The sequence below is a fragment of the Vombatus ursinus genome, unplaced genomic scaffold, assembly GCF_900497805.2.
Source record: "Vombatus ursinus unplaced genomic scaffold, bare-nosed wombat genome assembly UNPS02006779.1, whole genome shotgun sequence".
Classification (NCBI taxonomy): domain Eukaryota; kingdom Metazoa; phylum Chordata; class Mammalia; order Diprotodontia; family Vombatidae; genus Vombatus; species Vombatus ursinus.
This window is the reverse complement of record NW_020946557.1, coordinates 17,392,369-17,404,711: the sequence shown is the minus strand read 5'-3', so window position 1 is coordinate 17,404,711 and position 12,343 is coordinate 17,392,369. Positions and strand designations below refer to the sequence as shown.

Below are 12,343 nucleotides of genomic sequence, written 5' to 3'. Positions count from 1 at the left end.
TTGCAAAGAGGCCAGTATCAATGGATCAGAATATGTGGAAGAGAGTAAGGTGAAGGAAAACAGGAAAGATAGGAAGGGGCCAGGTTATGAAGGGCTTTAAAAACATGCCCAAGGTCACACAGCTAGCAAATGTCTGAGGATGCATTAGAACTCAGATTTTCCTGACTCAGGCTCAGTGTTATATGAACTGTGCCACTTAGTTGCTGGTTAAGTATGTCTATAATAAGACAGAGCACCTACTTGCCCTTGATGAATTCAAGTGTACCTTGCATAAATGAACTATTTCCTCAGGTACTTAAAGAATTGATGGATGTTGCTGAGTAATTATCATAATTGAAATATCATAGAGAATAAGGGTGAGGTACATAGTAGAAAAAATACAAATACTGTCCCAATTTTCAGAAAAAGTCTGTAAAGTATAGGCCAGTGCACTTGATTTTAATTGCTGGGAAAGGTGCTGTCAGACACAGTTTGTGTGAGAAAGATCTCACAGTTTTACTGAACTGTAAACTTATTGTGAATCAGCAGTGTGATTTGGCAGTCAAAAGAGCACTGCAATCAAAAGGCAAAGTTTTCTGGAACACAGACATGATAGCTGTTCTGGACTCAGCTGAGGTCAGACCACACCTGGAGTAGTGTGTTTAGTTCAGAGTGCCATGGTTTAAGGAGGACATTAATAAGCTGGAGATCATCCCAAGGATGGTGAAAGGCTTTGAGTCCATGCCATGTAAAGAAAGGCTGAAGGAATCTGGTGAGAAGATTCAGGAGGGATCTGATAGCTATCTTCAAACATTTGAAAGGTTGTAATAGGAAGAGGGATTAGATTTGCTCTGTTTGGCCCCAGAGGGCAGAACGAGGAACAAGGGAAGGAAGTAGCAAGGAGAAAAACTTAAATTTGCTGTCAGGAATGACTTCCTAGCAATTAAAAAGTAAACAGGGCCACCTTGGGAGGTGGTAGTTCCTCCATCCTGGAGGTCTGCAGGCATAGTCCAGATGGCTATTTGTAGGGTATGCTATAGTGGGGATTCTTTTCCTCTATTGGTTGGACTAGATTAGGCTGTTGAGGTTTCTTCTCACTCTCAAATTCTGTATGATTCCATGACCTGAGGTCATTATAACTTTAAAACAATGGATTTAGAAGGAGTGGGGCAGTGGGATGGCTGAAGCACAGGAAATCGTGATCAAAGGGTGATTTTAGAGTTTGAGCTTTTGGATGAAGAAGAGTTTCAGGGGATTGGTTAGATTAGGTCAAAATACCAAAAACACCCTCCTTTGCCTTCTTACTCTTCTTCTGTCTTCCCCTGTTGTATTCTTACCCATGATTCAAGATGCAGATTAATTCAGTTCAATTCAACAAATATTTATATTTAACACTACTATGTTAGGGCCTGTGTTAGCTGCCCGGTATACAAAGAACAAAGTTACCTCCTCCACAAATTCTTCCCTGATCCCTTCAAGGCAAAAATTGTATTTCAGCTCAATTCAATTCAATAAACATTTATTAAATACCAACTGTCTTTCCTCCTCAGATTCAGCAAGTACATATTAAAAACCTACAATCTATGTGATATTATGCTAAGTAAGGACTAGGGACACGAGGAGAGGGAGAAAACAGTTTCTGCTGTCAAGGAGCTCACGGCATACTTATGTGCCATTGCATGCATCTGAATATATACGTTATCTCTCATACAACATTTTAAGCTTCTTGAAGGAGCATCCTTCAGTACCTAGTACTATGCTTTTCTTATAAAAGATTCTTAATAAATATCAGTTGGATGGATGAATGGATTCAATTACATTTATAGAAGTTATACAATACCAGAATATATTATTAAGGGAAGCTGTAAAATCTTTTCCCATTAGAGACTTGAGAGTCAAACAGAAGACTATCTTTCCAGGATAGCTTAGACCAGGGATCTTTGACCTGGGTTCATGAACTTTTTTTTAATAAATATTTTGATAACTGTATTTCAGTGTAATCTGTTCTTCCGTAATCCTGTATATTTTATTTTTATGCATTTAAAAATATTATTCTGAGAATTCTGAGAAAGGGTCCATAGATTTCAACAGAAACCTGCCAAAGGGGTCCATGACACATTTAAAAAGATTAACTACTTCTGGTTTAGACATAGTTTTGTCTGGAAGCCAGGCATGATCATCTTAGATATGTTCTTAAAGATCTATTCAGCTCAGTGCTACTAAATAATTCAGCTTAATTATGTTTAATTTCCTAAAATGAACACGATATACTTTTTTATTCTATAAGTCTCTTAACATGTCTGCTTCAGTTTTCTCATTTCCAAAATGGGTATAATATTTCCTGAGCTACAAAGTAGAAACAAGTAATTCAAGGATAATAAAATGAAATTTATTGTAAAGTATAACATTTCCTATATTATTCCTCTATTTCTTCAAGCTATTTCTAATTTTTTACTTTGTCTCAGATAAAACTATGAATGGTCACAAATCCTCTATGATGAATGCTTGTTTATTAATTGGGTATTGAGGGACTGCAGTGGAGAAAGCCAGTGAAGAACCTGGCATATACAGAACTAAAAAGGCCTGAGGTTTGAACCTCCATCCAAAATAGCTAAGATTTCATTCTATCTTTGTAGCTTTTTACCAGTAATTATAAGAGATTCTTATAGTTTTTTTTGAGGTTCTTATACTTTTAATCTTTTTATTAATAAGTCTTATAAGCTTCCAAATAGCCGAGTCAGACAAACCATGTGACTTAGGACCATTTACCTCTAAGCTACACTGTCTTGGGTAAGCAAGACTTAGGAAGGGTAGACTGGCATCCTCTACAGTGAATTTTCTGGCCTCCAGAATGGAACAGAGGTTGAACAAAGGAAAATAATTCATCTCTGGGACACCTAGTTGGAGTAGGAAAGTGTAGTTAGAGATAAGTCACCAAGCTCCCAGATTCCAAAGGAAGGGACTACTCTCTTACCCATACAATTAACCTTACTAGGTACAGTCACTTATTGATTACATTAGCATAAACATATCTCTCACAGGAGAAACAAATGCAAGTAATTTGATCTTCACAGCAAGACAGTTACTATTATAAAATTTTATATTTTGTATGTAACTTTTATATTATATAATATATAAAAATATTATATATAATAATTTACAAAATATAAATTTATATTATAGAGTTTGTTTTTAAAATGAAAGCAATATTATAACTTACCTATGTTGTAATACCTCTTTAGCTCTGTACGTCTGATTTCTTTTAACTGATTATTTTTTCTCTTTTTTTTCTCTTCATCAGTTAAATATTCTGCCTCTTCCACAGGAATGCTGCAGTTATCTTGTTCAGAAATAACTGCTTTAGCATCTTCTTTTCCAGCCTGAGTTTTAGTAGTTGTGGTGCTGCGAGAATTGGCTGATGCTGTCTCAGCATTTTGTTTGGCTTGCTTTTTCTTTTTCAACCTAGGAGGGGGTAAAAAACATCATTAGAAAGGAACTACTTTGGTAACTTTTTTTTTTTTTTTTTTTTGTCTTCATGGGTTTCTGAAAATTGATTAATTGATATACTGAAGTCCTTTTCTTATATTGTTTTCAGTTATATGTTCCTGCTAATTACATTTACTTTTCCCATTTGCAACTATTAAATTCTTATGATGCTAAAATGCTGAGCTCCTTCCAGTTTATTTCTTTTCTTTTTTAAATTTTATTTAGGCAATTGGGGTTAAGTGACTTGCTCAGGGTCACACAGCTAGTAAGTGTCAAGTGTTTGGTCTGAGGCTGCATTTGAACTGAGGTCCTCCTGACTTCAGGGCAGGTGATCTATACGCTGTGCCACCTAGCTGCTCCACTTCCAGTTTATTTCTAAGAAATTCTATAAAAAGGTGCATTATTTAGACCTGAAGAAAGGTAAGGATTTTTCTAAAGATACATTTTTTCCTTAGGGATACATAAATCCTCTTTTGCAATCTCACAGTATGGGTTTCTTATACAAAGTACAATTATGCTTACTGTTTTTTTGAAGTTTTCTAAATTGATGTTCAAGCTAATATCTGTGAGATATTAGCCACTAATGATTAATTTACATCAATGTGCTTTTAAATCTGCTGCTATTAATTGCCTAGGATGCAGAAAGTTTACTATTACAAGAAGAACTATACTATTTAACTCATTTCCCCCAATTTATGCTTTCAACCATTCCTAAGCCACAGAAATGTAAATAAGTAGTTTTATAAAATTCAGTATATAGCATGTCTATTCACATTTTGCACTTGTGTTATTTTTTTTAAATACTCTTTCACTAGTCTACAGGGTTTCACCAATAAGACTGGAAACTCCTTCAGAACACAGATAATGCCTATTTCTGTTAAAAATATTAAACTGCTTGAATGTAATACTTTGAATTAAATTTTAAAATGTTATTTATATTTTTATTTTTCTATCATCTTTGTTTCTGAATATATGCTTCCAAGCATATCCTCTCCCACCCATAAGCCTTTCCTTATAAGAAAGAATAAAAGAGAGGGAAAAAAAAAGGACAGTTCCAAAAAATCAACATGCCAACCAAATTCTGACAGTGTATACAATGTTCCACACTCATAGGCTTACACCTCTGCAGATAACAGAGGGAGGGAGGCACATTTTCTTATCTCTTATACAGGGCTAAGCTTAGTTATTATAATTACATAGTATTCAGTTTCATGATTTTTCTTGTTGTTTTTGTGGTTCTTTCCATTTCCACTATTGTAGTCATTGTGTATTTCATCCTTGTATTTTCTGGGTTCTTCTTACTTTATATTAGTTCACGTAAATTTGAATTCTTTATATTCATCACTTCTTAAGGTGCAATAATATTCCGTTGCATTCATCTAACATAATCTGCTTAGCCATTCCCATTCATTGATATTTACTCTGATTCTAGTTTCTCGTCATCGCAAAAAGTGCTTCTATGAATACGTTGGTGTAAATGAGACTTTTTTTCCTTCTGTTTTTGACCTTTTGGCCTAGGTGATATATCTATCTAGAGGTGGTATCTCTGGGTCAAAGGTTATGGACATTATTGTCACTTTTTTCCTTAATATAATTATTTATTGCTTTCCAGGGGGAAGCTAGATGCTACAGTGGATAAAACTCCAGGCCTGGAGTCAGGAAGAGCCGAATTCAAATGTGACCTCAGATATTTACTAGCTGTCGGACTCTGGGCAAGTCACTTAACTTTGTTTGCCTTGGTTTCCTCATCTATCAAATGAGCTGGAGAGGAAAATGGCAAAACATTCCAGTATCTTTGTCAAGAAAATCCCAAATGGGGTCATGAAGAGTCAGACATGACTGAAAATTGATTTCCAGAATGGATGGCCCAATTCATAGTTCCATCTACAGTGTACTAACATGCTTGTGCACCCTCAGCTTTTCCAGGATTGACTATTCTCATCTTTTGCCATCTTTGACAATTTGCTGGGTATATGGTGAAACCTCATCCTTGTTTTGATTTGCATTTTACTTATTATTTTGATGAATCGTTCATATGGATACTAATAATTGTTTGCAATTCTTTTGAGAAACATTTGTTCACATCCTTTGACTACTTATCCTAACTGAGTAAAAAATTAAGACTGATTTGTTTTTTCTTCAGTTAAGGCATAGTCAGCATTTCAGTTCCTCTTTTAGATTTCCTTTGCCCTTCTGAGAACATGTACAATTTGAATGTGTGCTAATGGAAAAAAAATGTGGTAAGTAGAAAGAACAAGTCAATGGCATGAGTTGATAGACAATGAATTTTAGGGTTGAGATTTGCCAATGGCTTGCTTTGAAATGAGGAGTAAATTACTCCAACAATCCGTTTTAATATTTTTACTTATAAAGTTGAGGTGATAAAGTCTGTTTCCTCACAACTCATAATGATGGCATGAGGATAAATTAAGTTTTATGATACTTGTAAAATATTTTGACTCCTTAGGTGTTGGATTCCAACAATGTCATGTTGCTCTTATTCTTTGCTTAGCAGTCAAAATCTCAGTTTTCCACTGGCTAATAAATGAGAAAATTGCCTGGCAGGCATAGCGTGCAACACACCAACACTTTTCCCATCAGTGCAGACCAGTCATCCATTTTTTTTTTGGCTATCTAAAAAAATAATACCAGAATAGACAATAGGAGTCTTGTAAAAGAATCATATTCAGAAAATAATGAATAGATACTTTTCTCTTTTCTGTCATGAGTCAAACTTTGAAATATTGCTCTGGTAAAAGAGGAGGTGGTTCTTTTTTGCAAAGTGAGTTATACAAAATCTTCAAATAAAACAAGTTTTCCCAAAATCTGGATTATTATGGAAGAACTGAAATTAAAACTCAATATTCCTGATACCATGGAGACAAGCAAAGCAATCAGTAAAGAGTGCCTGAGAAGAATGTCTGTCTACAAAAAGAGACAATCTCACATCGAATTTTTCCACTACTGTATTAATTTTGCTGTGGACTTATGTTACCCTTAATGGCCAATAAAAAAATATTAATTGAACCTGGGTTACCCTTCAAAAGATAAGTCTGGTAGGAGAGGGAAAAGAAGGTAGCAAAGACTATTTCGATTCAGTTTGAAACTTCTAATTACTTAACAATGCTAATAATTTTTTTTCTACTTTAAACTGAAAGTCACTTATAAATGCTTCCCCTTTGTACTGGAGACAATTAAATTTGTCTCTGGGGCATATATTTTTAATGAATAGCCTAAAGCTTTCCCCTCTCCCCCCCTCCACACTCTAAAACACACTTGTGGCAAATTCCTTCACTTCTTTTGTTTCTCCCCCTCCTCCCACAGACAAATTCAGTCATAAATCAGCAAACCTCAAACTGCATAATTTCAAGAAGAACTGCAAAATAGCACTGATTCCAAACTATCTGTTTAGGAGAAGTTTTAAAGTTATATTTGAACATTTTCACAATTGCTTACTTCTCTCATTTTAAAAGTAAACATGACCTTTCACTCTCAACTACTCCCACCCCTAGGATATCAGCAGTATTAGGAATATGACTAGTTTGAAACTGTGAAAAAAACTATGAGCACAACTGCAAAAATCCTCCTCCCAGGAGAGGAAATACTTTTAAGCGCCTTTAAACTACTGTTTTCTTTAAGGGGAAGATTTTGTTAGTTTGGCTGATGTGATACATTTCCTGCTCAGTCTTTCCCCTTCTAACATTTTTTAAGGTTACACTTTTTTAATTTGGTAGTCAAGTCTTTTGTGTTTAGACTATTTTTTTTTTCTTTTTCGTGAGGCAATGGGGGTTAAGTGACTTGCTCAGGGTCACACAGCTAGTAACTGTCAAGTGTCTGAGGCCAGATTTGAACTCAGGTCCTCATGCCTCCAAGGCTGGAGTTCTATCTACTGCACCACCTAGCTGCCCCTGTTCAGACCAATGTTTTTTAAAAGTTAAGGATAATTATCATTGAATTAGTAAGAAAATTAGCTCTTTTCTTAAGAAGATCATTACAATTTTTTCGTTGAAGTTGAAATGTGGTTGGGGAAGGAAAGGATAGTTTTTGCCTCAGGGCACACATAATCAGTAAGCATAGATTAAAACCCTACTACGGGTCAAAATGTTAGGTACTGGTGAAACCAAGGCAAAAATGAAACAGTCCTTGCCCTCAAGGAGCTTACTTACATTTTAATAACTAAGTGATGCCTAAGTGTAATAGAATTAGTAGGATGACTGCTTAGATGTTAACAGAATTACAGAAGTTAACAATCTTATTTGAGGGTCACTCTACATCCTACTCCTTGACTTGTTCTTATAGTTTATCTTATTATCCTGAGCCCCAAGATAATCCATAGCTTTCAATCAAATAAGCTCAAAGCCCCCACACCAGTTCATCAAATGTTATTTAAAATACTGGAGAAACCTCCTTGTCCCACAGTAGTTATCAATGGCTTTAAGGCAGAATCTCAAAACTGTTTTAATCTCCACTCTCATTATTAATTATTTGAAAAGTTTTTCATGTAGCTATTATTACAGCTTGTATTTTTTCCCTTCAAGACTGCTTTCTCATTTTTTATTAATTTATTTTGATTTATCAACAATCACTTCCATAAGCTTTTGAGTTTTAAATTTTTCTCTCCCTCCCTCCCCAAGATGGCACGCAATCTGATATAAGTTATACATATACATTACTATTAAACATATTTTTACATTAGTCACTTTGTAATAAGAATTAGAACCAATATAAAGAACCACAAGAAAGAGGAAACAAAATAAAACAGAAGAAAAAAAAAAGAGCAAATAGTATGCTTTGATCTGCATTCAAACTCCATAGTTCTCTCTTTGGATGTGGATAGTATTTTCCATCATGTTTCTCTTATCTTTGGATCATTTATTTATATATTGGAGAATATCTTGTTCTTAGATATTTGAATCAGTTCCCTATATATCTTAGATTTCAGACATTTGTCAGAGAAACAATATGCTTCAAAGATTTCTTTCCCAATCAACTATTTTCTGTTTAGTCTTACCCACACTGATTTTGTTTGTGCAGAAGTTTTTGTTGTAATCAGTTTTATTTAATCCATTTTATCTCCTGTGATCCTCTCTAATATCTTTAAGCAAATGATTTGCTGTTCTCTGTGGCCAACAAGGTGTTTATTGTATGAGAAGGTAAAAAGATAAAATTAGCTTTTCATTTTCAGGACTATTCCTATTTAATAAATCGTACTTTTGACTTAGAAGCCTGGGAATGCAAAAGCTTAATTTTGTGTGTGTGCATTTTATTTAAGAAGCCCTTTTAAATATACTTTACCAAGAAAAATAGTTTATTAAATGTCATTCATCTACAATCTGTATTTAAAAAAAAAGCCTTAAAGTAAAAAAGAAGTGAACATTGATATGAAAATTTGCTCGTTTTCAAGATTCCTCTTTCAATCAATTGGGAAAATTTAAAATGTGCTTTGTTCTGAGTCCAATTTCTCCTGCTTCTAAAGCTTGTTCTGAAGTCATCCTTTGCAAGGAAAATTACAATCTGGCTTTGAAAATGAGTGAGGTGTCCTAAGTACAGTATGATTATGAAATTATTGAAGCATTAAGGAGATAGGGAACCTGAGCCACAGGAAAACAGAAGAAATCCTACTGGTATAACTAGCACAAAGAACAAAAGTTCTGGCAAATGTATGAAAAGGAGAATACATCAAGGTCTCAATGTAATCACTAAAGAATGTTTTTCTTCAGTGTGAAAATCACCTTAAAGAAGTTAATCACCCAAATGTGTAAAAAACTTTTAAAAAATAAAAATCACAACATTTATTACAGTGTAACCTAAAATTACCTGGCTTTTAAAGAAGCTATGATATATTTTATATATCATATTTATTATTATCATATTTATATATCATATTTATTAAGTTATATTCAGAATAAGTGAATTAGATGCTGAGATAACACAATAGTACAGTGAATAAATTTGTCTTTTACATGAAAAGAAAGTAAGTGATTATTATATGGGGGGAGGGAACAAGATTAATAAAAACAAATATAACAGCTTTTAAAAAGGGGCAGCCAGGTGATACATTGGTTAGAGCACCAGCCCTGGAGTCAGAAGGACCTTAGTTCAAATCTGACCTCAGACACTTGGCACTTACTAGCCATGTGACTCTATCACATTTTCTTTGACATTAGTACATCTCCTACACTCCTCTGAAAAGTTCTGCATAGCATATATATATTTTTTTAGAATAAAATTAAAGGTAATTCAAATTAATTTTGTTTTGAGAATTTTATAATACTTCTTGAAATATTTTAGGGCATCTGGGAATGTTGTAAAACCAAGTTAAGAATTACTGCCATGACAGAGTGGAAAAGCACTCAGTGAACAGGAAGCTAAGATTCATGATCAAGCCTAGTCAGTTAGAGGGGAGGGGAAAATTAGTATCTACTCTGTACCAGACATTATGCTAAGTGTTTTAAAATATTATTTCACTACTAAATAATCTGGACAATTTGAGCAAGTCCTTTGATTTCCTTGAGCCTCAGTTAATTGATCTATAAAATGAGGGAGGTTGGACTAGATGATCATATCTGAAGTGTCTTCCACATGAAAAGCTCTATGATAAGTTCAGGAAGAAAAAAAGCAAAAGTAGCTGTTTTGTGGTGAAGTTTTATCTTCTAAATAAAACCCACCCTTCCACTGCCTGGTGGTGAACCTTTATCATCCAAATACAATCAAGCCCACCTACTGCTGTTACTTCAGAGCAGCATTGAAGATGAGAGGGGCGAGGGTGAAGTCAGTGGTTTGAGACTGAATGCTCTTCCTACCCAAGGGTTTCACTTCATAATAACAAACCCACAAGTTGCATCTTTTGGTATCTCCAGTGCTTAGTACAGTGCCTGGCACATACTAGGTGCTTAATAAATGCTTTATTGATTGGCTGATTGATTAGGCCTTAAGTAGCAGAAATCTGGCTTTATGTACCTGCCAAAAGTAAAAACTGTCAATAGTCTAAGAAACAGGACAGACAGGGAGATGTGTTTGGTATAAACTGTTCACAAAACAGACCAGTAGCCATGATAGCAGTATTTTTTTTATAATGTTTATATTGATATTTTCTGTTTCTTATATCATTATAATTATCCACAGTATTCTTTCCCCTTCTGCTTCCCAATTCATCCTATTTAACAAATGCATTTATAAAGAGGAAAAAAAAAATCAGCATAACTGATCAAAAATGTGTGAAATATATAACACCTTTGGACCCTCTATGAAGGACTGAGTTGTGGTCATACTCTCCAAACTTTTCACTCAAGTCATGCTTGATCTTTATAATTTTGTTATATTCACTTTTGGGTTTTTTGTTGTGTGATTGTTCTTTCCATTTACATGTTGTTATTGTGTACATTCTTTTTCTTGGCTCTACTTATTTCACTTTACATCGATGTACGTAGATCTTTCCATGCTTTTCTGTATTCGTCACATACATTGTTTCTTACAGCACAGCAATATTCCATTACATTCATTTACCATACTTTGTTTAGCTAGTCCCCAGTCAAAGGGCATCTACTTTATTTCAAATTCTTTGCTGAAAGATAGTAAATAAATACCTTCTATGAATACCTTTATGAATTGGTCATAGAAAAACTGTTCTTCATGGGGCATTCAGAATACACATTTCGTTCATAGGTTTACGTAGAAACATGTAAACCTTGTTCTCTAAAGATTTTTTCTGTAAATAAAACCTATCAGGAAAATTCAGCATTCACCCAGCAAACATTTATTAGGAACCCAGTGTGTGAAAGTTACTATGTTAGGCACTGGAGGAGACAGAAAGTTTAAAAGTTATGGTCCAAGGGGCAGCTAGGTGACGCAGGGGATAGAGGATAGAGGACTTGGAGTCAGGAGGACCTGAGTTCAAATCCGACCTCAGACACATAACACTCACAATCTTTGTGACTCTGGGCAAGCCATTTAACCCCAACTGCCTCACCAAAAAAAAGGAAAAAAAGAAAAAAAAAAGAAGATATGGTCCCTTGTTACCTGTCTAATACTTAGAATTAAATGGGGGTTCTTAAACTGAACTTTATTTTTAATATTTTGATCATTGTATTTCAACATAATTGGCTTCATTTACAATCCTATTAATACTTTGTGCATTTAAAAATATGATTCTGCATTGCTTTTCAGAAGAGGGACAATCCCTTCTTTCTGAACAATACCCAAACAATAAAACTCTCTGATGTCCCAAGTCCATCAGCATTTGGTATTCCCTGGTCTAACCAGCCGAGAGCCCATTAGTGAAAGGGCAAATGTGACAGTGGACTTTTTCTGTCCTCCTAACCTTTCCTCCCAGGTTTTGGTGCCTCAGTCACTCTGAGAATTCATGCTTCGTTCCCAACCCAGTTAATGTTTCTCCCATCTGCATGGGCTTTGCTTGTGGTGACCTAGGTGAGTGGAAGCATTATACTTGTAACAGCTTAGTGGACACGATACAGGTGTAGCCTAGGCTCCTGAGGACTCTGCCTGATTTCCACCAGCCTTTCCTACTCTTTTTCTGCCTGTTTTCTGGGATCTTTGGTGAAATTCCAACCCCTCTGACTCCCTGTAAGCTGAATTGCCCAGTCTCTCAGTCTCACCTACTAAGCTAAGCAGGGCTTGAGTTCATTTGGTTTTTGTTTGTTTGTTTCTGAGACTGAGTCCCACAAGCTGAAAACACTTTTGCTGCTCACACCCCTCATCCCAATGCTGATAAGCATAGATGTTTTATCCTGCTGTGTTTTTCCAGGCTGAGTTGACTCTCCCATCAGTAGGCAGCCTGGTGACCTTCCATTCTCTACGGCTTCATCGCATCAGTGTTAGACCTAATACAGATGCCCAGATCGGCTTTATCCTTACTGCA

The 12,343-nt window shown here is 35.1% G+C and overlaps 1 protein-coding gene across 2 annotated transcripts in view; it reads right to left on the bottom strand.

Annotated features, from left to right (window-relative positions):
* The window catches only part of NCOA7 (nuclear receptor coactivator 7), a 167,848-nt gene that overhangs the window by 84,239 nt on the left and 71,266 nt on the right, over positions 1-12,343 (bottom strand). For both annotated transcript variants that reach the window (XM_027848569.1, XM_027848568.1), the window contains exon 3: positions 3,200-3,441. In XM_027848569.1, the coding sequence (XP_027704370.1) occupies positions 3,200-3,441 (242 nt within the window). The remainder of the gene's footprint in view (positions 1-3,199; positions 3,442-12,343) is intronic.